The sequence below is a fragment of the Budorcas taxicolor genome, chromosome 7 (genome assembly GCF_023091745.1).
Source record: "Budorcas taxicolor isolate Tak-1 chromosome 7, Takin1.1, whole genome shotgun sequence".
NCBI lineage: Eukaryota > Metazoa > Chordata > Mammalia > Artiodactyla > Bovidae > Budorcas > Budorcas taxicolor.
Genome location: NC_068916.1, coordinates 42,727,496 through 42,754,144, shown reverse-complemented (window position 1 = coordinate 42,754,144; position 26,649 = coordinate 42,727,496). Strand labels below are relative to the sequence as shown.

At 55.1% G+C, this 26,649-nt stretch overlaps 1 protein-coding gene across 1 annotated transcript; it reads left to right on the top strand.

Moving 5' to 3' along the window:
• Positions 1-322: 322 nt before the first annotated feature.
• On the top strand, positions 323-26,063 carry SHC2 (SHC adaptor protein 2). Its single transcript, XM_052643701.1, has 12 exons — positions 323-787; positions 12,661-12,731; positions 14,112-14,172; positions 14,322-14,441; positions 16,265-16,318; positions 16,451-16,502; positions 16,586-16,712; positions 17,938-18,100; positions 18,685-18,742; positions 21,390-21,539; positions 23,063-23,373; positions 25,935-26,063. The coding sequence occupies exons 1-12, from the start codon at positions 323-325 to the stop codon at positions 26,061-26,063; spliced, it is 1,761 nt and encodes a 586-aa protein (XP_052499661.1).
• The last annotated feature ends 586 nt before the right edge of the window (positions 26,064-26,649 follow it).

Sequence of the window (26,649 nt, the reverse complement as noted above, 5' to 3'; positions counted from 1 at the left end):
GTCCTTCTAGGAACTTGGGGGACGTGTGGAGGGCTAAGTAAGGGGTCACCGCCCGGGTGCTGGGTTCGAAACCTCGCTCCCTCCCAGGCTGCAGACCCCGAATTAGCCCCGTGCCTCCGGCGGGCCTCAGTTTCTCGTCTCCCCGCCGGGCACCGGGGCGCCGAGGGCCGGTGGTCCCAGGGGCGCAGCCCCCCGCGGCTGCGCGCTGGGCTGGACGGATGACATCACCGGGCCGGGGGCGGGGAGCGAACGCGCGGGAGCGGGAGGGCCTCCTCCGCACCAGGCGCAGCGCCCGGTCGGGCTCGGTCCGGCGGCCGCGGCCATGACGCAGGGTCCCGGCGGGCGCGCGGCCCCCGCGCCCCCCGCAGCCCCGGAACCGGAGGCGCCCACCACCTTCTGCGCGCTGCTCCCTCGCATGCCGCAGTGGAAGTTTGCGGCCCCCGCTGGTTTCCTGAGCCGCGGCCCCGCGGCGGCGCGGGCGGCGGGGGGCGCGGGGGCCGCCGACCCGGACCCCGAGCCGGCCAGCCCGGCCGGCGTCCCGGCGCTGGCGGCCGCGGTCCTGGGCGCCTGCGAGCCGCGCTGCGCCGCGCCCTGCCCGCTGCCTGCCCTCAGCCGTTGCCGGGCCGCCGGGGTGCGGGGACCGCGGGGCGCGCGGGGGGCGACCGGGCCCCCGGATGCCTCCGCCGACGAGTGGATCCGCAAAGGCAGCTTCATCCACAAGCCAGCGCACGGTTGGCTACACCCGGACGCCAGGGTTCTGGGGCCCGGGGTCTCCTACGTCGTTAGGGTGAGTGCGTCGGCGGGACCCTGGGACCGCGTCCTCCCCCGAGCCTCCGTCTGCACACGGGGGTTCCCATCCCCCACTTCTCTCTCTTGGACACTCTGGACCCGGGAAGCCAGGTGTCTGTCCATCTCTCCTCTCGCTTTCACCCTAGACCCCAACTGCCACGCCGTGCTCTGCTGGCCACCCCCACCCAGGAGGCGCTGGGGTCCAGGTTCCCACGGCGTCACGTGGGGAGGGGCGGGGAGAGGGCGGCTGGTGGGAGGGGGGCACGCATGCGCAGGTTAGGCGTAGCCCCCCATTTCTTGGGTGAGACTGGGGACGGAAGACGCGGGTGGGGGCGGCCGGGTACCCAGATCCCCACTGAAAACTCCCTCTAGACAGAAGGGTCGGAGACCGTGGGCAACGTGGGGTGCAGAAGGGCCGAGTCCCGCTAGGTCCCTGATTCCAAGTGAGAGATCGCGGGGCCTCGGAAGGCGCTGCAGAGAAGCAGGTCTTTATTTGTCCTGGGTTTATATGAACCTCTGCCTCTGTGGGTAGTTTTGATGAACCATCAGGAAGCGGCGAGCGGCCCGTGGGATGCCTCGCCGTGAAATGCTTCCTCACGCCCCAGGCTACCGGCCACTCCGCCCACCCACAGTTCGTTGTCACATCAGAGTCCGATGTATATTGACAGCGTTTCAGTCTGGGCTGGGGACCAGGATCCTGGAGTTCTGTGTCTTTGCGTGTGGTGTTTTGTCTTCGCTTCTTTTACAGCCTCCCTCCACCCACCCCATACTAGGTTGACTAGTATTCCTCAGATTCCTGACCTTCTGAGCCTGAGAATATGGTTTTATGTGGAAATGGAGTCTTTGTCGATATAATCGAGTTAAGATGACGTCACACTGGAGTACCGCGGCCCTACTGCGATCTCTGCTATCCTCCTAAGAAAAGGGAGATTCGGACACAAACGCTCAGGGAGGGGCCCCGTGACAACAAAGAGAGAAATGGAGTGACGCACCCACAAATCAAGGGGCGTCCAGGGTGGCCGCGCGCCACTGCCAGACGCTGGAAGAGGCTGGAAGTACCCTCCCCTCAGGGAGCAGGGCCCCCACCACGCCTGGATCCCTGGCTTCCAGCCTCCAGAACTGTAGGGCCAGGCTTACATTTCTGTTGTTTTAAGTCCCCAGTTTGTGGTGCTGTGTTGTGGTGGCTCTCAGTGGCCTTGACTTTCTGCACGTCCAAGTGTGGTCCAGGCAGGCCTGCTGCTTCCCTGGGAGTGGGTTAGAAAGGAAGAGCTTTGGACTGGCCAGCAGGCCTCAGGCTGCCTCACATTCTAGACCTGCTCCTCTCTCCTGGAGTCTTCTGACTTGGTCATGGCCGCTTCTTTTGCTGAATCTCAGCTTCGCTGGATTCAACACTGATTTTGTAGCGAGATGTTTCCCAGGCAATGCCTTGGGCTTCCCACTACATCCCCTCGGAGGCCGTGGCTGTGGGGATTAGAAGTGCTCAGAATTCAGATGCTCATGTTGTTGGGGTGCAGGCTTTTGGACTGTTTCAGTGGTCTGGACGTTGCCATCGACGCTGCAGACATTTATTAATAATGCGTGCCAGAGCCTGCCAGGTGCTGATGGCATGCTAGGAAATGGGGCCCACCCATCTGATCCCTGCTCTTATGGGGCTCAGGTTTCTAGAGGGAGAGACTGATGGTAAATAAACAAGAGATAGACAAACAACAGGGAAGTGGCAGATATTGGCAGGTGCTGTGCAGAAATTCCAATCAAGTGATGTCAGAGACTGCTGGCTGCTCTTAGCAGGGTTGGTGGGTGGGGTGCCCCTCAGAGATGACATTTAGGCTGAGCCCTAAAGCCACGGAGGCCCTAGGCATGAAACAACTGGGGAAAGGGAATCCAAGGCAGGGGCTCAGCTGGCAGGTTTGGGGACTGGCCGGAGACCCATGTGGTGGGGCCGGTGCAGAGAGAGGAGCACAGGAGTAAGATCTGGGGGCTGTGTGGGCAAGCTTGGCTTTGGATGGTTCTAGGCAGGGTCACAGAGCAGCGTTGGTGCTGAAAGGAGCTTTCCTGTGGAAGTGGGCTGGGGTGGGGCTGGCAGGGCAGCAGAGAGAGCCAGGGGGTGCTGGGGCACTGTTGGGGGCACTGTTGGGAGATGCCCTGGAGCAGGGCAGTGTGGGGGTGGGGAGGAGGGGCTACAGCGTCTGTGCTCGAGATGGGCCCTGGTGTGGCTGCCCTGAAAGGGGGACAGGTGGGGAGTCTGAATCAGCCCCAGTGTCCGGCTCTGTTCCCCTGGGAGCCTCAGTCTCTGCACCCACAGCCCCCAGGTGTTCTGAGAGCCATGAGTCCCCTCCAGGTTGGTTCACAGAGACGTGTAAGGTCAAGGCGGGAGCAGCTGTGTCCCAAATCATGCAGGGGCCGACGGGGGCGACCCAGGTCCTCCGGAGAGAATGTGCTGTCCCCACTTATGTAAGGTGGGGACACCAAGGCCCAGAGAGGCTGAGTTGTCACCTGGTGAGAATCCAGCACCAGACCCAGAACGGAAGCCGCTCTCCAGCCCGAACCTGCTGCCACCTGAGTGGCAGAGTAACTACCAGACCAGCAGCCTCGGAGACACCCCTATCCTGGTCCCAGGACCTGTGGACATGTCATCTCACAGGGCAGAGGGGACTTTGCAGGAGGGATTAAGTTAAGGCCCCTGTGATAGGGATGACCGTGCATTCCCAGGGGGCCCAGTGTCATCAAAGGGTCCCTAGAAGAGGGAGGGGGGAAGGTCAGAGGCAGAGAGACAGGAGATGCTGCTTTGCTGGCTGTGAGGATAGAGGGAGGGGCCGTGAAAAGCTGGAAAAGCAGGGAGCCTCTGGAGGGCCCAGCCTTGGCATGTTGGGATTTAGCCTCCTGAGATCCAAGCTGGGCTCCAGACCTTCAGGACTATAAGGGGATACATTTATGTTAAATCTGTGTTAATTTGTTATAGCAGCAAAAGGAAGCTAAAACAGCAGCTGACTCACCTAGCTGATATCATAGAACCCTCACGAAACCCTGTTAACGGTCCCTGTTTCAAAACAAGAATAGGAAGGCTTGGCGAGCAGTGATGCCCTCAGGGCATCTGGTCTAGACATGAGCGTGGAGTCAAGCCCCCGGTTGAATTCTCCCCCATCCCGAGGTTTTCTACTCAGTTTCTAGGTGAGGACCTGAGGTGCAGCCATGTCAAGGAACCTGGCAAGGGTCGTGGCCGCTGTGGCACCATCAGCAGCCTCACCACAGGCACGACTCAGAGTGGCTTAGAACCAGGAGGACGTGGATCCTCTTGTGGGAGCAGAGGCCCTGGTGGTTGGGGGCCTGGGGCTGATTAGTTTCCCAGCTCGGTGACCTCATCACGGACTCTAGTTGTTCTCATTCCTGACCTCGTTTGGGAACTGGGTCTTCACAGGTGTCGTTAGGTAGGATGAGGTCACCCTGGATCCAGAGACTGGTGGCCGTGAGAGCAGGCCCCTGGAAACGCGTGGAGGAGGGAGCAGTAGGCACTGGCCGTGCAGCCCTGGGGCAGGGCAGGCAGGAGGGCGGCTCCACCAGATGCTGGAGGAGGCAGGGAGGACCCGCCCGTCTCACCTGGGCAAGAGGCATCTGGCCTTGCTGCGCCTTTTCTGTCCCAGATTAGAACCTCTGCCCCCTCACCCTGCAGAAGAGAGGCCCCTCCTGACTGCTGGGTCCTTCTGTGAGTAGGATGCCTCTCCTGGAAAGCCCCAGACTATGTCTTGTGATGTTCCCTAAACTGCACGTGCGACTGGCCCCGACCAGTGCTGCCTGGAGGGTCTCCATGGCATGGAATGTTCTGGCTCCGTGTTGTCCCATTGGTGGCCACATGTGTGGCCATGCACACTTGAATGGGCAGGTGCGGCTGAAGAACTCACCTTTAATTTTGCTCCATTTTAAGCTGAGGTCACGTGGTTGCCTGGCACGTGGCACTCTCACACGTTCATGAAAATTCCAACAACAAGCCCTTTCTGCTCTTCGGGGTGCTGTCATCATGCCCTCTCGAGTTCTTTTCAAAGAAACTTTTCAGTGGGGCCCAGAGAGACAGAGGGCTGCCTCAGGGTCCCAGGCCTGGCTGCCTCTGGGCCACCCAGTGTTTCCTGAAGGCAGGTTTTTGTAAGTGGGCGTGTACCGAGAATGTGGGAGGTTAACTTGTCTCAGGTATTTTAGCTGCAAATACAGCTGATTCCTTGCAGGCAAGGAGTAGGATGGCTCCAGGGTGGATTAATTCAGTGACTTGACCATATCCCTGCAGACCCAGGTCTTCTGTCTTTTCACACTGCCATCTTCAGCTTGCTGGTGTAGCTGTCCTCATGGTCACAAAAGAGCAGCCACAGCACCAGGTGTCATATGCAGATCCAACCATGTCTACTGGGAGAAGAGAAAGCATTCCTTCCATTCTTTCTACACCTTACCTGCCGGAGTGTCAAACTCCATTCGTGGCAAGGGAGACGGGCCACCAAATCGGCTTGAACCAATGCTGAGCAGAGTGGGGTGCCCAGACATCTGAGAAATTATTATAAATGCACATTCTCAGGCAGAGTCAGAAACTCTGGGAGTGGGCCTGGTGATCAGTGTTTACAAGCCTTCCAGGTGATTCCGACACCCATTCATGTTTGAGAACCACCAGCTTAAGCCAACTGTTTGCAATCCTGTCACATTAGCCACAGCTCATTTATTACCAGTGTTTTAACCCTCTGTCCTCCCCGATGGCTCTGCCTGCAATGCAGGAGATGCGGGTTTGATCACTGGATGGGGAAGATTCCCCTGGAGAAGGAAATGGCAACCCACTCCAGTATCTTTGCCTGAAAAGTCCCATGGACAGAGGAGTCTGGTGGGCTCCAGTCCATGTGGTTGCAAAGAGTTGGACACAAATGAATGATTAAACACACCGAAATGAACATCAAATATAAATATAACATCTACCTGCACATTTATTTCCCCCCAAACCACCACGATGTAATAAAACAACAATAAAAAGGAGAAACACAGGGACAGCAATTCACAATAACTTAGAGTATATTTCAGGGTATAGGTTGTGGGCTTCTCTCCCCTTGACACACAGGGCACAGAGCTGCCCTCACGCAACAGCTACAGACTGATCCCAGGCATTACTGTGGCAGCTCCAGTGCCACTGCGGGTGATGTGAGCTTCCACAATAGTGGACAACCCCAATAGAGCCTGAATATCAGAAAGTGAAGCCTTCTATCAGCATATGAGATAGTTTCATTAAATTCAGCATGTATTAAAACCATACCAAGGGAATTTCCTGGTGGTCCAGTGGTTAGGACTCTGCACAGAGCCCAAGTTCACTCTCTGGTCAGGGAACTAAGATCCCACAAGCCATACAGTGAAGCCAAAAAATAAAAACAAAAGCACTATATCAAAAAGTTAAGCAGAGAATTACTACATGATCTAGAAATTCTATTCGTTGGTAAATACCCCAAAAAGCAGGAGGCCTAAACATATATGGCTGGATATATGAGTAAGGTTGAGTGTGTGTATGTCTGTACATCTAGGATAGAAAATAAGTATTTTCCCCTTATGACACTTGAGCAAGAACTCAAACAGATATTTGCACACCCATAGTTATAGCAACACGATTCACAACAGCCAAAAGATGGAAACAACCCAAGTGTTCATTGATGGATGAACAGATACACGTGGTTCATGCACACAGTGGAATATTACTCAGCCTTAAAGAGGAAGGAGGTTCTGACATCTGCAACCTGGAGGAACCTTGAGGACGTGATGCTCAGTGAGAGAAGCCACACACAGAAGGACACACACTGTCTGGTTCCACTCACAGGAAGTTCTAGAGGCATCAGATCCACAGAGACAGGAAGTAGATGGTGGGGCCAAGGACTGGGGAAGGGGACGGGTAGTCAGAGTTTCAGTTTGGGAAGATGAGAAAGCTCTAGAGCTGATGGGATTGTTGCACGACAATGTGAGTGTGCTCAGTGCCATCAAGCTGTGCACTCAACAATGGTTAAAATGATAAATTTAATGTTACTTATGTTTTGTCCACAGTAGAAAAGTAAACAAACAAATGCCCTAAATGCTTCGAGTTCTGTGTAAAAAGGATTCGGTTGAAGCAGTGACTGGAAAGGGCTTTTCACAGACATGAGCACCCAGGAGGATGCTCTGTGGGGACCCACAATGAGTGGGAGTGCAGGGTGTCCCAGTGCTCAACGCCAGGGGCTCCCCAGCTTTTGGAGCACACCCCAGCTATGTTGCAGGCCGCCCCTCAGTTTGTGTCAGCCCTCAATGGGGCTCACGATGCTTGTGGGCCAGGTCAGCTTGTGCGTTTTCAGCAGGGGACTTGGAGGTGCACTCTGTCACCGATGCAGCTGCTGGGAGCTGGATCGCTTGGTGTATGGGTGATGATGGCGTCCCCAGGTTCATGTCCGCTGGGTCCCAGAATGTGACTTCATTGGGAAATGGGGTCTTTGCAGATGTAATCAGGTCAAGATGAGGTCATCCTAGGTCAGGAGGGGCCCAGGACCTTCTGTGACAGGGGTCCTTATAAGAGGAGGGACAACTGGACACAGACACATAGGGAGGGGCTGTGTGACCACAGAGGATGAGACCAGAGAGATGTGTCTGTGAGACCAGGCCAGCTGCTGCCAGAAGCTAGAGAAGGCAGGAGGGACCCTCCCCTGGACATTGGATACCAGATCCCCCCGACTGGGAGATGCCAGACCTCTTGTTCTGAGCTACCCAGGGTGCGGTGCTTCACTCGGCTGCCCCCGGAGACTACTGCACTCAGTTAAGGGGACGTTTCTCTCTGGTAAAGGCCTCATTTGTTTCTGTTAAAATTAACACATACCTGTGGGCTTCCCAGGTGGTGCAAGTGGTAAATAACCCACTTGCCGATGCAGGAAATGCAGGAGACTCGCATTTAATCTCTGGGAGGGGAAGATTCCCCCGGAGGAGGGCATGGCAACCCACTCCAATATTCTCCCTCGGGGAATTTCATGGACAGAGGAGCCTGGTGGGCTACAGTCCGTGGGGTCAGAAAGAGTGGACATGACTGACCTACTGAGCATGCACACACACACACAGGGATGTACTTTCCTGGGGACAGACTTCAAATGGAAGAATAACGTAGATGTGCTCAAGTTTGCAAGGTGGTTCTGTGCACAGTCCTGGGGCTCCCTTGCTGGCATCCCTCCAGCCCCTCTCACCAGAGTCCAGGTTTTCTGTTCTTCAACCTCCTCTAGGAGCGGGGAGACTCTGAGACTCTGCAAATGGCCTGGAGCCCAACGAACTTCCACTAACTTGCTTAGCAAAAATGAGCAATTCATCCTGAACGGGTCTTTTCATTTTGATAATTATATGTTTATTTTAATGGTTATTAGGAAGCACTGCTAGGCATCAAACCCGAGGTTTATGGTAACAATATGCAGTTTCCTTTTTACCTCATGCACATCTCCTTTTCTTTCTTCTTTCTCCTTTTGTTTCCTCATGCATATTAAAAAAGCAGATATATTTTAGTATCATAAAACTCACTCATTTAAGCTGTACAATTCAGAGGTTCTTGGTACACTCATAGATTTGTGAAACACTCATTATAATCTAGTTCCAGAACATTCCAGCACCCCAAAGGAAGCCCCATCAACAGTCACCCTCACCCCTTCCCCTGACAACCAGGAACCACTCTCTGTGTCTGTGGATCTTCCTGTTCTGGACGTTTCCCATCAGTGGGATCACACCCTGTGTGTGCTGCTCTCACTCAGCACCATGCTCTCAGGGTCCATCCACGTGGTAGCGAGTGTAAGGGCTTCTCTCCTTTTCTGGGCTGAGTAATATTCCAATATGTTGAGAGACATTTTACTTATCCCTTCACTGGTGTAAAGACTTTGGGGTGGTTTCCTACAGTGGCCTTTAGAAATAACCTCAGTTCTGTTTACAAATGGAGTTTAGAAGGAAGACACTGAGTAATAATGGTGTGGGGCCTATGGCACCATGAGCCATGGGGGGTCTTTTGGGCAGAGTGGCAAGCTGGATGCTTGTACTGTGTCTTCCCTACTTTGTTGTGTGAGCTTGCCTAGGTCCCTTCCCCTCTCTGGGCCCCAGTTTCCCCACATTAACTTGATTTCTCCCCTTACATCCTTGGGTGGGCTCTGGGTTCCCTCGATTTCTACATTTGCAGAGGGGAAGGTTGGTCTCCCTCCAGAGTTTCTCTGTCGGCCTCAACTAGGCAATGAAAACCACAGGAATGTTTTCTCTCCTGGTTCTGGAGGTCCAAAGTCAAGGTGCTGGTGGGCTGGTTCCTTCTGGGGCTCTAAGCAGAACCTCTCTCCAAGTTTCTGGGGGCCACAGGCCCCAGCCCTATCCCCCGCATCTGTGTCTCAGGCTCCCCTCCCTCTGCCATCCTTCTGTAAGGACGTCGGTCACTGGGTTAAGGACCAGTCCTGAATCCAGGACTCTCATTTTGACATCCTGAGCCTGGCTGTATCTGCAGAGACCCTGTTCCACTAACGCTCTGCTCACAGGTTCTGGGGGTGGGGACATGGACAAGCCCTCCTGTGGGTCACTGTCCATATTCCATAGCTGGCCTCCTGCGAGTGTGGCATTCTGGATCAGAAGTCATGCCGCCTGGCAGCCTCAAGGCTGAATTTGACCTCTGCTTTCTTTTTCTCTCTTCTATTTAAAAATAAGGATGTCTTTAAAAAGAGATAAAGAAGAAAAAAAAGTTCTTTAAAACTTAAATAATTATTTATGGCTGTGCTGATTCTTTGTTGCTGCACGTGGGCTTTCTCTAGTTGCGGTGAGAGGAGGCTACTTTCTGGTTCCGGTCCACAGGCTTCTCACTGCAGTGGCTTCTCTTGTTGCAGAACGTGGGCTCTAGAGTGCAGTCTCAGTAGTTGTGGCTCTCTGGCTTAGTTACTCCCTGTCATGTGGGATCTTCCTGCACCAGGGATGGAACCTGCATCTTCTGCACTGGCAGGCGGATTCTTACCCACTGGACCACCGGGGAAGTCCTAAGAATAAAAATTTCTTGTCATCATTTACAAATTGGGGCATTTCAGGCAAAAGCCCTGGATTCCAGGGGGGTCTGGCCCCAAGCGTGTAGTTTGCTGCAGCCTTACCACTTCCTCCCAGCACCGTAATTCAAAAGCATCAGTTGTGTCTTTGGACTGCAAGAGATCAAACCTGTCCATCCTAAAGGAAATCAACCCTCAGTATTCATTGGAAGGACTGATGCTGAAGCTCCAATACTTTGGCCTCCTGATGCGAAGAGCCAGCTCATGGCAAAAGACCCTGATGCTGGGAAAGATTGAAGGCAGGAAGAGAAGGGGATGACAGAGGATGAGATGGTTGGATGGCATCACCGACTGGATGGACACGAGTTTGAGCAAGCTCTGGGAGATGGTGAAAGACAAGGAAGCCTGGCGTGCTGCAGTCCATGGGGTTGCAGAGTCAGACACAACTTACTGACTGAACAATAACACTGCCTGCGTGGCTGGTGACACTGTGCGTGACACTGCAGGTGATCCTGGAGCCCAGAATGTGGGCTCATATTGTGCCCTTGCAGCCTACAAGTAGTGACTCTGAGCAGGTTGCCTCATGTCCTTGGGGCTCTGTCTCCTGGGGGTGGTTTGTCACTGTATCACGGGGGTTCAGGTGAAGTGAGCTTGGATCAGGCCTGCATGTGACAAGTGACTTACCAATGTCATCACTGCCTGGCGCTCCTTTGGCCTCCTCCTCACCTTCTGTGCCCTTGTGGTCTGCTCTCTGTCCCCCAGGATGGGACCCCTAGCCCATCTCCTCTCCTGCACAGCTGAGTTGTGCCCCCACTTCATCCAGGGAGGGACTGGGGCACAGGAGGATTTCAGCCACATTTTAGCTGCAGAGCCAGGGTGGGCTGCACACTAGTTGAGGGGTGATGCTTAGACCCCTCACCCTGGGGCCCTGCTGCCTTGACATCCCCTCAGATGTGTGCTCTGTTAGAGGGTTTCCTCGTTCACGTGGTGACGGGCTCCATGTCAGCTGGGGAGATGGGGTAGGCCACCTTGTCTTGTCATCAGGCAGGCCAGCCTGGCAGGGTTACGAGGCCCCAGAAGCAGTCGGGGAGCAAGCAACAGGTGCCTTTCCAGCCTCTGCTTCCGTCTAGGCCAGCCCAGGACCTGGATGGGGGCGGGCAGGAGCTGGTGGCTGTTTTTACACTTGTGTGCTCTTTCCTGGCCCCCTTGTCCACACAAAAGGCACTCACTGAGCTCTAATTGCTCCTGTCGCTTGATGCCATATTGTAGAGATATTTGCATATAAATTTATTAAAATTTTGTTTCCTTTTATAACGGCAAGCTCTTCCCTTCCCAGCACCATGGTTTATTTAGTTTAGCAAAAATGCAAGCTGCCCGGTTAAATGTAAAGTTCTCATAAGCACAGATAATGGCCTAAGCACATCTCCTGCATTATTTAGGACATATTACACTAAGAAAATACTCGTCGTTTATTGGAAATACCAACCTGGCCTCCTGGGTTGGACCTCGCAACCCTAAATGTGTCAAGTTTTGGGGTGTCTGCAACTCCTTACTCAGTCCTTCAGTGCTGTAGCTCTCATGGGAAGGGAGGGGCAGGCTGGGGCTGGCGAGACTTCAGAGCAGCATCAGGTGTTGGGACCAGACAGGTGGCTGGCACCCTCGGACCAGCCCAGGAGGGCAAAGCGAGTCGGTGGGCACTCCAGCCACCCTGCACTGGGCTGCAGAGTCAAGAGTGACTGGGGGTAAATACCAGCCCACTGGAGCCCTGCAGAGATGGGTGGAGTGTGTGCCCCGAAACAGCCACTTGTACCCACATCTGGTGCCTAGGGACTGGTGCTTCTGTGAGATAAAGTCCTAGAAATGGAGTTTCAAGGTCAAAATGTGTGTGTGTGAATCATTTTTTAAAAGTTGAGGTACAGTCACGTAACTAAATTAACCATGAGTCATTTTGGAGCACAGTTCAGTGCTACTTTGTACCTTCACAACGTTGTACAATCACCACCTCTCTCTGTTCTGGAACATTCCATCACCCCACAGGAAGTCTGTCCCCATTATCAGTGATCCTACCCCTTCCCTCCCCAACCCCTGACAACCAGGAACCCACTCTTTGTCCCTGCGGGCCTGCCTGTCCTGGACGTTTCCCATCCATGACAGTGATCACATGACGGTCGCTGCATGTGGCCGGCCCAGGTCCCTCCTGCAGCGCAGACACCATGTTGGGGGCACTGGTGGCCCTCATCTCTGGTACCCCTTCCCCAGCTGCCCCTGAGCAACATCTTTTGGAGATTCTGAGTTCCCTTTCCTGGAAAGGGTGGTCCAGGCAGGAGTCAGCATTCCCTCCTGCAAAGGGCCAGACGGCTTCCACCCACCATCTGCTCTCAGGCCCTGCCCTGGGCCCTGGGATATAGAAGTGAGCAGGGTCACCCCGACACGGTCCTCCTGGGCTGGCATTCTAGTGGAGCAGAAAGAGAATGAGCAGGAGAGACTGAGTTGAAGGGATCTACCAGCTTCCAGGGAACAACTCACAGTCAAGAGGGTGGCTCTGAGGAGGCAACCAGGAGCCTGGAGCTGGGGAAGGAGCCAGGCTGCAAATGACAGACAGGAAAAAAAAAAAAAAATGACAGGATGGTGTGGGGGCGGCCAGGTTGGGCATCGTCCTAAGGATGGGGGTGGGGGCTATAGCGCCAGCGGGAGGGGAGGGCTGTGGGCTCACTGGAGGGGGTCTTGGGTCCACAGTGGGCCCCCAGCCCCAGGTGGCAGGAGGGGAGGCCGATGGGGATGCTCGCTGGAGGGGGCTTGGGTCCACGGTGGCCCCAAGCTGGGCTCTGCCGGGCTGGTGCTGACCTGTGCTCTCTCCCCTCAGTACATGGGCTGCATCGAGGTGCTCCGTTCCATGCGCTCCCTGGACTTCAGCACACGCACCCAGGTCACCAGGTGAGGCTGGCTGGGGCAGGCTCTGGCGCCACTCAGTGCCGGAGTGGAGGCGGTGGTGCTGCGCGCGATGGGCGCGGTCGTTCAGTCAGGTCTGACTCTTAGAGGCCCCATGGACTGTAGCCTGCCAGGCTGCTCTGTCCGCCTGATCCTCCAGGAAGGGATACTGGAATGGGTTGTCATGCCCTCCTCCAGGGGATCTTCCCGACCCAAGGACTGAACTCAGGTCTCTTGCATCTCCTGCATTGGTAGTGCCACTAGTGCCATTGCTTTACCACTGGTACCACCCTGGGAGCCCTGTGCAACCATGACCACGGTCTAATTCCAGGACATTCCATCACCCGGAAAGGAAACCCTGCCCCTGTGAGCAGCCATCTCCAACCCCCTCCCCCAACCCCTGACAACCAGGAAACCACCCTCTCTGTGTGTGGATTTGCCTGTTCTGGATCTTTCCCATTGATGGTATCACACGCTGTATGTCCTTCTGTGTCTGCTTCTCTTACTGAGCATCTTGTTTTCAGGATCCATCCACGTGGTAGGCAGTGTTAGGGCTTCTCTCCTTTTCAGGGCTGCATGGTGCTCCCACGCATAGGAGGGACCATGGGCTGTTTATCCATCTTCAACTGATGGGCATTTGGGTGGTTTCTACCTTTGGGGCTCTTGTGAGCTGTGCTCTGTGGCCATGTGTGGAGGTTTTGTGTGTACCTGTGTTTTCCGTTCTCCGGGGTGTGCACCTGGGGATGTGACTGCCTTACCCATTTTGAGGAGCTACTGCTCCATTTGACCTTCCCACCTGTCAGGCTGAGGGCTTGGTTTCCCCTTGCAGCACTGACGTTGTTAAGAACTTGTGTGTCTGCCCGACCTTCAGGATCCTGTAAAAGTTCCAGTCCCTCCCCAGGGATGAGCCCTTTCACGAAGTCTCTCCCATTTGGTCTGGGGGGTCAGTTTCGGCCCTTGTCTTGGGGGCCCCAGAACAGAGGGCATCCTCTCATGCCTCAGGTGGGAATCTTGGCCAGCCTGTGGTCACACAGAACTTGGGGTCCAGGCTCAAGGTTTGTGCCAGCATCCCCAAATCTGACCTCAGTGCCTTCAAGTGGGCTGTGGCTCAGGGGTCCGCTGGTGTCTGAGAAAGAAAGGGCAGGATGGGGAGAGCTGAGGGCAAGGGCACCTGCCAGGCACATGGTGTGAGCGTCTGGGAGCCTGAGAGTCCCCGTCTAGGCCACCAGTTGCCCCAGCATCCCTCTGTCCTCTGGGCCCCTCCCCCCTCAGGATGCAAGGCACTCCTTCCTTAGCCCATTGCCTTCTCTGAGCCTTTACCCTCCTCTGAGCTCCTGCCCCTTCTCCTCCAAGCTCTCTAAGCCCCCTCCCTCTCCGCCCACACAGGGAAGCCATCAACCGGCTCCATGAGGCGGTGCCTGGCGTCCGGGGCTCCTGGAAGAAGAAGGTGGGTGAGGGGCCTGTGATCCCCGGGTGGAAGTGAGGGGGGAGACGCCTGGCCATCCCAGGACCTGCCCCAGCTGGAGTTCCACTGTGGTCCCACCTTCTTGAAGCCCAGGCTGCCCCCTTCAACCCCCGTGCCGTCTGCCCCCCTAGGCCCCCAACAAGGCCCTGGCCTCAATCTTGGGCAAGAGCAACCTGCGCTTCGCGGGCATGAGCATTGCGGTCAGCATCTCCATCGACGGCCTCAACCTCTCGGTGCCGGCCACGCGCCAGGTGAGCGCCGCCCGCCCCGCCCTCGGCCTTCTCTAGCCCCGCCCTCGGTCTTCTCTAGCCCCGCCCTCAGCCTCCTGCAGCCCCGCACTCAGGCCCAGCCAGCCAACTAGGGCCTGGCTGAGGGTCTGTGGATTCACCCAGGTGAAGCCCGGAGGGAAGGTGGGAACGGCCCACTCCACTTGCAAGTGCGGGTAAACTGCTCACCTGGACACATGCTGAGGCCCTGCCCTGGGCCAGGGGCCGCTGCCCTCACGTCGCCTCAAGGTTGTCACACCGGGGCGACGAGTGGGCGGGGCCAGGGGAGCTGCTCCTCACTCCACAGCTCCTAGGACGGCCTCCCAAAGAAGGTCTCGGCCCCATTGTCTGCATTGCTGAGGAGGCGAGACCGAGGCTTGGAATCTTCTGGTGGAAACAAACAACCAAAATAAAAGTGCAGAAAGAAGGGAATAACTATGAATTCTGAGGAGGACTGTGAGGCCAGGCATGGGTTGTGAGCATGCACAGGGCACTGTGACCTAGCAGGGGCATCACGAAGGGCTCCTTGGAGGTGGTGATGCTGGCGCTGAGTGGAGAGGTAAGAGGACATTGAGCAGAGGTCACCTGATAAGATAGAGCCCGAGAGGTTAGCAAGGATCCTGGTGAGGACCTGGGATTTTTCCAGACAGCACTGCTATCCTCCTCAGAGGTTTGGGGCAGGAAGTGCTGTGATTTGTGGTCTGGTGTGAGTGTGGGAAGCGTGGAGGAGATGAGCTGAAGCCAGGGCCCCAGGGAGGGGGCTCAGACTGCCCCTAGGGAGGAAGCTGTGGGACGGGGAGCTGCCAGCACGTTCACCTCTCTGTCCACCCCTGCATGGACTCTATCTGGAACACACTGGGCTAACCGTGAGCAGTTCGCCAGTGGGGGCCTCCCTGCGTGGGAGTTGATTAGGGGGAGCCCTGAGTATCCCTGAGGGGTGACAGGCTGAGTGAACCATTGGGGACCCTGAAAGAGCCCTGCTTGGGCATCTGTGGTGCTTACTGGGTCTTGGAGGGACATGACCACTTAGGGCAGCAGTGGGTGGTGGCGGATAGATGCTATTGAGCACGCAAGTGAGCACATCTACACAAACATGCAAATAAGCAAATCAGCATACTCATGCAAATGAGCACACTGATTAGCAGATGTTGCAAATGAAGTTGCAAATGAGCAAATGGAGGCAAGTGAGCACACAGGTGAGGCTGCCTGGGTTGACTGCAGTCAGGAACCTCCAGTGGGTCCTTCTTTTGTTTCCTCAGTGCCTCCACAGTGGCATGGGGCATGTGTCTGAATGTGAGAGTGGTGAATGTCTGGGTGTGCATGTGCTGTGCCTAGGTGTCTGTGTGGGAGGGTGTGAGGGCCAATGTGTGATGCATCAAGGTGTGAAGGTGGGCTGGAGTGTGTTTGAATGTGTGAGTGGTTGTGTCTCTGAACAGCTGGAGTGGGGAATTTGTGTGTGTGTGCGTGCAGGGTGTGGTTTGTGTGAGGCTTTTAGCCCATGTACCTTTGTGTGTATCTGTATTGGATGTCTGTGCCCGTGTGTGCACATGTCCACCAGTTGGGGCAGGTTTGTCTTCCTGTGTATGTGGGCGTGTGACTGTGGGTCTCTGCGTCCTGCCCTGGCTTCAGGGCTCCCCATCCAGCAGGGCTTTCGGTCATCCTGGCATTCCGTCGAGGGGACGTCTCCACTTCCATGCCCTTGTCCTTCTGGTCCCCACTGTGGCCCTGTTCTAGTGACTGGCCCAAGCCCCTGTCTCCTCCCCCAACTGAAACGGCAGCCCCATGACTGGTGGTCTCTCTCTGGCCAGATCATCGCCAATCATCACATGCAGTCCATCTCCTTTGCGTCCGGTGGTGACACGGTAAGGCCCCAGATGGGTGGGAGTGGACTTCCAGCCCCTCTGTCCCCAAAAGCCCTGAGATGCCCTGTCCGTGCCCATCAGTCCCACCCCCACGTTGCTGGGACTCCTGTGTCTGCTGCCCTCTCTCCCCAGGACATGGCGGATTATGTGGCCTACGTGGCCAAGGACCCCATCAACCAGAGAGGTGAGGCCAGTGGGGGCGGGTGGGGCCGCGGGCTGGATCAACAGCCAGTCGAGACCCCGCTGATGCTGCCTGACGACCCCCAGCCTGTCACATCCTGGAGTGCTGCGAGGGCCTTGCCCAGAGCGTCATCAGCACCGTGGGCCAAGCCTTCGAGCTGCGCTTCAAACAGTACCTGCACAGCCCCCCCAGGGTCGTCGTCCCTCCGGAAAGGTACTGGCCTGCCCCTCTATCCCCATTCCCCAGCACCCATGCTGGCCCTGCCCCTCCCCTTCCCTGGGGCTGGATCCTTGCCCCCTCCCTGCTCTGTGCCCCCCACCTCCATGGCCCACTGCTCAACCATGAGGATGCCAGGATAACAACATCTCCAGTCCTAGCAGAGTAGAGGACTCAGGGAGCTGATCACCAGGCAGTGACCGTCATGCTATCATCCTTAGTCTGCATGGGGGCAGCCGGCACTTCTGCAAAGGGCCAGACTGCCTGCCTGCCTCTGCCGTGGTAGCGGGAAGGCAGCCAAGAAGGACGTGTGAGCAGTCGGTGGGCCACCTGCCAGCCAATCTTTATTTATGGACACAAACATCTGAATTCCATCTGACTTTCACGTGTCAGATGCAGTTCTTCTGATGTTCTCTTAACCATCTGACAGTTCTGTGGCTTAACAGGGTAGAAGCCATCCTGAGCTCCTGGCTGGCAAATTAAGGCAGTGGCCTGTGATCGGCTATTTAAATATCTGAACAGATGGGAACTGGTTAGAGTAGCGAGTGAATGAATGGACATGTTGAGTCCCATATGCACAGATGAGAGCCAGCAGTGTATAGCTGAGCTTGCCCCTTGGCCTTCACACAGGATCATGCGCCCCTAGTACATGAATGAGCGCTGGTTTTTACCTGGGCCTACCTCAACCCCCTCCCCTCTCCTGGCCGCAAAGCCCTCCTCTGGGAGCCCCGCTGAGACCTGCTGTCCACCCCTGACTGAGGGGCAGGCTGTGGCTTCCCCCGTTTTGCTCTTAGGAGCCAACTTGCCTGGATAAGCATCTGTAGCACACATTTCGAAGATGCCATCCATGGCCAGTGGGTGAGGGCATTGTAAACGCTGATGGTGTCACCACCCTAAGGCTTCTGGGTTTAGGATGCAAGCTTGGTGTCATGCCCAGGCCGCGGTGGGGCTGAGGTGGCTGGGATGGGTGGAGGCCCCTCTTAGTTTAGCCAAACCGTTGAGACGTGTGTAGAGCCCCTGTTGGTGGACAGAAAGGGACGCCCAGTTCCTCTATCAGCAACGGCTCCTGGCGCCACCACCCGCCCAGCAGATAGAGGAGAGGTCAGGATCCCTGGGTCAGGCTTGTCCCCCATGGTGCACAACTCAGTCTGGGGACCTCGGCGCCATCTGTGCCCCACAACTTGTGCTGTGGCCCGTGCTCCCGCTGGCTATGTGTCTGCAGGCTGACCGGGATGGAGGACTCGGCCTGGGGGGATGAAGAGGAGGCGGAACACAACTACTACAACAGCCTCCCTGGGAAGGAGCCGCCCCCGGGCGGGCTGGTGGACTCCAGGCTCGCCCTCACACAGCCCTGTGCCTTGGGGGTCCTCGGCGCCCTTGGCCAGGTCAGCCTCAGCACACCTGTGGGGAGGGGGGCCCAAGGGCCAAGTCCTGGGGCTCAACCCCTAGCTCTTCTTTCTGCTCCCCGCCTCCGTGATCCTAGAGGAGGGTCTCTCCTGCCCCCTACTCCTTCCTCCCTAAACTGTCCAGGTCTGCTGAGCCCTCTCTGGACACACCAGACAAGGTTCCCATCTCAGACACTGACACAATGACCACAGCCATGACTGAATCAGGGCTTCTGAGGAGGGTGACCAGAATGTCCATGGGGGACTGACTGTCTCTGTCAGGAGGATGTCCCAGGGCAGAACTTGGGCTGGGCCCTAACGGGTCAATAGGAGTTGCCCCGGAGAGCAGTGTAGGGAAGGGCCTCCAGGTGTAAGGAACAGCATATGCTGGGGGCAGGCCTTCCAAGTTGGGCTGGGGGATGCAGCTACAGCAGAGGCAGGTGGGGGCTTGTGGGTAGATGGAGGCCCAAGAGGGAGGGATGGGTACAGAGCTGAGCTTGGAATCTGACTTACAGGAGGGTTGGGGTGGGCGATTGGGGGTCTGGGGCTGCACATTGCAGGGGGACCCTTGCTCTCTTTTTCAGGGAGCCTCTCCTGCTAGAAGAGATGCCCGCGGCCTGCAGTGGGACGTAGGCCCCTCAGGTACCAGCCAGCACACACTGCTCCGGTGTCCCTGTGTCCCCACCATCCCTCACATCGCTTCCCCTCTTTGGGTCATTCCATCTGGCCAGTGAGATTGTGTCACTCCCTGGGCTCTTAGAGATTTGACAGCATCTGCTTTTTGTCTGTGTGACCAGTTTCCTTGCATGTTGGACAGAGACACTGCAGTTAGTGGTTCAAAGCACCAGCATATAAAAAGGCATCCACCGAAAAGTCAGTCTCCTGCCCACATTAGCTTTATCCACCTCCCTGATCAGGTAACCACTGGTAGTAGTTTCCCTGGTTTTTCTAGAATTTTCATGCATGTTCAAGTCAGTTCAGACATACGTCGCTTTCTTAGTTTTGGACAGTAGTGTGCTCTCCATCCCTCACCTGGCTTTCCCAGGTAAAAGCCCATCTTGGACTCACCCCTGCACCAGTGCTAGGCAGCTGCCCCCCTCCTTTTTCACCACAATGTAGTCCCCACCACATGAAGGACCCCCCTCGGTCACAGACATCCGGGCACTTTCTAGGGCTCTGCCAGGACAGCAGTGCCTCCAGTTGTCCACCACTCATTGTGTTCAGGGTCTCAGTAGAGTCTGTGCCCAGGACAGCAGCCGCTGATCCATGTGATGGAAATCACAGAGCTGCCCACCAGGTACTATGAGGTTTTAACAAAATGGTTGAGTTTTCAGCCCATGAGCATTTTGTCCTGTTATACATTAAAAAAGACAGAGGAGGCTAAAATCCCCTTAGCCCCCAGCTCTGAGGTCTTGAGCTTACCCCCTGGCACCTGTGTGTCTCCTTTCAGCCCTATGTGAATGGACCCCCCAAAGAAATGAGGACAGGCTGTGAGTACCCACAGTCTCTCAGGGGCTCTGGCTGCTTCAGTGGGATCTTCTGAATGGCCACGTGCCAGTCCCCTGTCCCTGCAGTTGCTTGTCCACGTGGCCCCCTCTTGATCGGTGGCAGATGCCCCCTTGGCTCCCCTCATGTATCCCTCCCACAGATGCTGAGCTGTAGACAGCATACATACCTCTGTCACAGTAGGGGAAGCTGCCAGATGGCTCCCTGACGTGGTTTGGCAGTTTGTTTGCCCACCAGCCCTGCCGTGGCTGCCTGTTTCCTTACAGCAGTGCTGACATCTGTGTTGGGCTTTTTTTTTTTTTTTAAAAGATTTTCCCAAACAATCTGGGCATTTCACTGATGAGCATCAGCACCCTACTGCTCCCAGCACCTGTGATTAAAGAACACATGTGGCACTGGGTGCCAAGTAGATGCCCAGCCATCATCTGGCCCTGGTCAGCTATTTCTCTGGGACACGGGCTGCTCACACCTGACCCCCAAGGTCATTAGCATTTCCTACGAGCTTTTGCACACGAAGTTATTGCTTCATATCATGGTTTCCCCAAGTCTCTGACCAAGAACTCCTACCAGTACATCAGTGCCCCAACTCCAATGTCCAGGAATTTTCACTCTCTGGACCCCTGCAACTGAGATTTCTTCTTTCTCATCCCACCGTGACTGTACAAAGCTGGGAGAATCTGCACCTTCTCTGTGCAGACTGGGCCCTTTGCCCCCATCAACCACCCAGGGCTGTAATGATGTTAGCAATTTTATCAAATCATAACTTCTGCCAGAGGTTTTGGTCTTCACCCCTACTTGTGAAGAAGCTACTCCTGTTCTCCCCATTCAGCAGAGGAGGAGACTGAAGCACTGAGAGTTTACTCACCTGTCATGCCAACAGAGGGTAGAGCTGTGTGTGAGCCCAGCTGCCTATGAGGGTTAAGGATTTAACTGGTATAAAGCAGAGATTGTAGCTTCAGGCCCTTGGGTTGGATTTGGCCACAGTGTACTAAAAGATCATCATTTCCCTGCCAAGGATTAAAAATGGAGATGTTTAGAAATGGATGGATAGATCTAGGGGAAAATACACAAATGTCCTTGGAACAAAGATGCTCAACCTTGCTCAAAATAAGAGAAATGGAAATTAAAGTCCCCCTGGATGCCATTTTTCACCTATCTGGTCAGCACAAGTCCAACAGTCTGATACGGTGGGTGAGGCCTTGAAGCTGGGCAGAGGCCAACTGGGGAGGACCCAGTAGAATCCACACAGGACACTGAGGGACCCCTGAAGAGACTCACCCAATGATACCAGTTTCACGAAATTGCAGCTTTTGAACCATTTAAATGCTTCACACATTCAAAACAAAATTAGAAAAGAACAGAAAGGAAACTCTAAAATAGAACACAAGCAAATGAATGACCTGACTGTGCCTCACTTGATAACATAATTATAGGGAGAGCAGAGTCTTATTGTTGTTACTTTTTAAATGTGGAGATTTAACATAAACATCAGGGTTTCTGCCTTCTCTTGAAACTGGGAAGCTCTGGTCCCTGGGCCACCTTCCTGCCTGATAGACTAGTGAGCCTGGGTGTGTGTGTGTAGGGGGCTCCTGTAGACCTCCGTGCCTCTCAGAGCCCCAAAGCTGGGCTCTCATGGGGTTTTTCACTCCCGACCTTGCTGCACTAAAGGGCAGGCTTCCTGGAGGGACACAGGCGTGGGCAGGGTGCCCCTCTTGGACCCCTCCCCAGGGCTTCCCCGTGTGACCCTGTGCTCCTTTGAACTCACGCTCCTCTGACTTCCCAGTCCCAGCCCAGCCCGGGGATGGCTACGTGCAGGCGGATGCCCGGGGCCCCCGAGACTACGAGGACCATCTGTACGTCAACACGCAGGGTCTGGACGGCCCTGAGCCCCTGCGGCCCGAGGATAGCCCCAAGAAGGATCTGTTCGACATGCGTAAGTGGGGGCAGGCCGGCCTGTGGGGTGGGGCCACGCCCGAGCAACCTGTGGTCTGGTGGGGGATGGGCTGTATGCTGTATGCTTCCCTTAGGACTCCCTGCTCCGTGGGACCCTACGGTCTCCTGAGGGTAACCCAGATTCCTCTCCATGGGGGTCCCCAGTTTGGTGGGAGGGGCTAGTTCGTGTCCTGGAAGAATGTGATGGGGATGCAGTGGGCTCTTCTCTGTGGGACTCAGTCTGCAGGGTGGACGTGCCTAGCTCCCTGTTTCTGGGTCTCCTCAGTCTGATGAGTGAGTTTAAGCTCCCTCTTCATGTGATCCATGATCTGAGAGAGGAGGCTCAAGCCCCTTCTGGCTTGTTGCCAGAAATCCCCTGCCTGAGAAGGGAGGCCTAGCAGATGGTGGAGTCCCTCCCCCAGCCTGAGAGAGGGCTCGATCGGATGAAGGAGGTTTGTGTCCAGAACCCTCCTTCTTTCCCACAACATCAAACTCCATCCTTTTGCATGAGCACTTTGGACGTGTTGGCTCTGTGCTGGCCCAGGCAGGGTCGTCTCCCACTCCTAGGACACCTTCCCAGGTGAGGTCTTTGAGGAACTCCCAAGCCAGCTGGAAATCCTTTCTTCCACAAAGTTTGCAAAGCTCCACTCCCCCACCGGCTGATGACATGCTAGGCAGTGACATGAACCCCTGCCGTGGCCCCACTGGCTCCTTAGAGAAGTCTCAGATGGGAAAGGAGGTGCCCCAGGTGTGAGCTCCTGAGGCAGGCTGTCCGCTTGGGTGCCCAGCCGGGTGGTCCAGCAACCCTAGTATGAAACGGGATGCTTGTTGCCAGGCTCTCATTAGAAGTCTTGGGGCTGCTTCAGATTTGCCCTCCTTGGGTCATGGTCTCACCTCTCCCAGCCAATCACTAGGCCAGGAGCGTGAGAGGCATATGCTGATTGGCCAGGACTGGTCACATGTCTTAGAAGCTGGAGGCTGGGTCAATCTCTCTCGGATCACTCGGATCACTCGAGAAATCAGGGAGGAGGGATTCCCAAGGGACCAGAAGTGAAGAAAAGCGGGTTGCAAAGCAAGTGCAGAGACACCAGGGCAGGGTTCAGGGCTGTCACTGCACACTCCAGGGCGTCTGAGCTATGCGGTACCGTCTCAGGGAGGGTGACACTGGTGCCTGCTGGGAGCCTAGGAAACTTGTACAAACCATCAGGAGCTTTTCCATTAGAGTTTGGAAAAGAAAGGGACACCTGTTGCCTACCAAAGAGGTGGCACGTGTAGTGGAGGTCCTGGCCAGTGCAGTCAGAACAAGATGATGAAACAAGAGGCATAATAAACATTGGGAAGGAAGCCAGTGTAACAAGACAAGAAAAAAGAAATAGGTGTGCACATTGGAAAAAAAGAAATGCTCATTCTTTGCATATGCTTAGAAAATCCAAGAGAATATATTGAGTTACAGGACCAGTAAGGGGTGAAGGAGCAGGTTCCCACAGCCCAGGCCTCTCCCGCCCACACTCTCTCCGCCCGCAGGACCCTTCGAGGATGCCCTGAGGCTGCATGAGTGCTCTGTGGCTACTGGCACGGTGGCAGCCCCCCTTCCCGTGGAGGATCAGTGGCCCAGCCCCCCGACTCGCCGGGCCCCCATCGCCCCCACGGAGGAGCAGCTGCGTCAGGAGCCCTGGTACCATGGCCAGATGAGCCGTCGGGCGGCGGAGAAACTGCTTCGGGCGGACGGGGACTTCCTCGTGAGGGACAGCGTCACCAACCCTGGGCAGTACGTGCTCACCGGCATGCACGCAGGGCAGCCCAAGCACCTGCTGCTGGTGGACCCTGAGGGCGTGGTAAGGTGGTCGCGGGGGGAGGGGCGGGGGCAGGTGCTGAGGATGCAGGGGAGAGACTGCAGAGATAGACCCGCAGGGGGCTGGTGTGGGGCAGGGCTGGAGGCTGCGAGTAGGGGTGGGGAGGGGACTTAACGGGGATGTCGGGTCTGCGGGAACGGCCCAGGCCTCTCTCCCCTGTCCGAGATCAGGGCACCCACATTCTAAGCACCCTTTAGGTTTAATAAAGCATCTTTCAGATTACAGAGCCCTTTATATTTACAGATCCTGTTTCGCCTTACCACATACTTCAAAATTACAAAGCATTTTCCAGTTTTAGAGGAATTTTAGCTTTCACAAAGGATTTCCCAGCCTATAAAGCATTTGGAGGGGTTAGAGAACCTTTTCCAATCTCAGGGCCTTTCAGGGCTTACAAAGTACTATATTTCATCAACTGTAAGATGTACTTTCCCCCCATATTCTATCATCACTAATGCATCTTACAAACAGTGATGTCTTTGAGTGATAAATACAAAGCTGACTCACTGGAAAAGATCCTGATGCTGGGAAAGATTGAGGACAAGAGGAGAAGGGGACGATAGAGGATGAGATGGTTGGATGGCATCACCGACTCAATGGACATACATTTGAGCAAGCTTTGGGAGATAGTGAAGGACAGGGAACCCTGGAGTGCTGCAGTCCATGGGGTCACAAAGAGTCTGACACTACTTAAGAGACTAAACAACAACAATTTATGTCATCTAGCTGAATCCTCCACACCACCCTGGGGGCTGTGTGTGCTCGGTGCCCTGAATAGGGCACACTCCAGTGGCTACTGTGCAGCCTGGCCCAGGTGGGACCACGGCTCCAGGCCCCTGTTCTATCACTTCCCTTCTCCATCTCCTCCTCCATACCTAATCACACTGCTCACTGCTGTGTCCTCTGTCTGAAGTGGTGTTAGCCTCCCGGGGGTGGGGGTGGGGGTGCTCTGTGTTGCATCCGGGTCTGCTGAAATTTTCTCAGCATTCTAAGATGCAGGCGGTGTTTAGATTTGGTGGTTCTGAGTTTTGGATCTGTGTCCACAAGATTCCTGAGGTGTGTGTGTTTCCTAGGGCTGCCCTCCCAGTGACCATCACCAGCTGGGCAGCTTCAAACCACAGAGATGTGTTCTGTCCCAGTTCTGGAGGCTGGACTTCTGACATCTAGGTGCTGGCTGGGCTGGTTCCTTCTGTGGCTCTGAGGAAGGATCTGGTTCAGGATCCCCCATCAGCTTCTCCTTGTTGCTGGAAATTCTTGTTCTCTGGCTTGTGGACCCATCACCCCAGTGCCTTTGGCTTCTCAGGGCTTCTCTTGGCTTCTCTCTGTGTCTCTGTGTTGTCCCAGTCCTTCTTTTCTTATAAGGACACAGGTCACTGGATTTGAGGTCACCTGAGTAATTCAAGATGAACTCATCCTTTTTTTACTCTTTTTCTAAAATTAATTTTAACTGAAGTATAGTGGATTTACAATGTTCTGTTAATTTCTGCTGACCAGAAAAGTGACTCAGTATACACATATATACATTTTTTTCTTTAAGGAATTTCTTTTCTTTCTTTTGCACTGCGCTGGGCCTTCACTGTAGGCGTGCAGGCTTTCTCTCTCTAGTTGTGGCGAGTAGGCTTCTCATTGTGGTGGCTTCTCGTGTTGTGGAGCATGGAGTGTAGGGTGTCTGGGCTTCAGGAGTTGTGGGACACAGCCTTAGATGTTCTGCGGCATATGAGATCTTAGTTCTTGGACCAGGGATTGAACCCATGTCTCCTGCATATTGGCAGGCAGGTTCTTAGCCAGGGAAGTTTCCATATATACATTAAAAAAACATTCTTTTCCATTATGGTTTATCCTAGGACATTGAGTACAGTTGCCTGTGCTCTATCTACAGTAGAACTTTGTTTGTCCATCCTGTATATGATGGTTTGCATCTGCTAATGCCAGACTCCCAATCTGTCCCTCCCCCAGCCTGATCCCCCTTGGCAACCACAAGTCTGTGCTATACATCTGTAACTCTGTTTCTGCTTTGAAAATAAGTTCATTTGTGTCATATTTTAGATTTCACATATAAATGATATCATGTGGTATTTGTCTCACTCCACTTAGTGTGATCATCTGTGGGTCCATCCATGTTTCCACAATTGGCACTCTTTCATTCTTTATCATGATTGAGTAGTATTCCATTTGTATATATGTACCACATTTTCTTTATCCTTCAAGATGAACTCACCTTAATCATATCTGCATAGAGGCTTTTCCCAAATAAGGGCCCTTTCACAGGTTTCGGGGGTTAAGATGTGGACATATGTTTTTTTGGTGGGGGCACCATGCAATCCACTATAGGAAGCCACGCCCCCTGGTGCTGGAGCTTTGGAGCCTGTGTCCACATGTATTCTGTGGTTGAAGTCTTTGACCCAGTGGTTTTCAGATTTGTACATGAGTTACAGGAGGCATTGTGAAAACTCAGTGCCCCGTCAGCAGGTCTAGGGTGGCCCAAGAGTTTGCCTCTCCGACTGGCTCTCCCAGTGGTTCTGATGCTATGGCCTCTGGCCCTGTAGGTGCGGACGAAGGATGTGCTCTTTGAGAGCATCAGCCACCTGATTGACTACCACCTGCAGAACGGGCAGCCCATCGTAGCTGCTGAGAGTGAGCTGCACTTGCGAGGCGTCGTCAAGCGGGAACCCTGAGCCAGGTGCGTCTGGCCCCAATGTGCCAGATTTTTCGCATCTTAAAAATTGACACGGGTGCACATGCTGCACACTTCACCCATTTACAGGGCACAACTCAGTGGGTGTCTTCACAGAACTGTGCCCCCTTCCCTATCTAATTCTACAACACTCCATCACCCCCAAAGGAAACCCTGTCCCCATCAGCACTCACTCCCTGAGTTGTTATGGTAACTCTGTGTTTAACTGGTGGTAAAAATCCCTCAGAGAGGCAGCATTTGGCCACCTGGGAGGTGGGCCCAGTAGGGCTGGGTCCAGCAGGGCTAGCATTCGAGGCAAGGCAGGTGGGTGAGAAGGTCCACCTGGGTCATCAGTTCTGGAGCCTCAGATGTCTTGAGTGGGGGAGGACAGACAGGTCCCATGGTTCTAGAGCCTCTGGTGGGGGGTCTGGGGTGAGATGGGGGCCTGTCTAAGCTGGGAAGAGGCAGCTGAACTGGGGTGCAGAGGGGTCGAGGTACCAGGGCAGTCTGTGGGAGGAGGCAGAGGCAGGCTCTGGAACAAGGGTAGGGGGCAGGAAGCTGGGAGCTGGGGGCTCAGCTCATGGAGG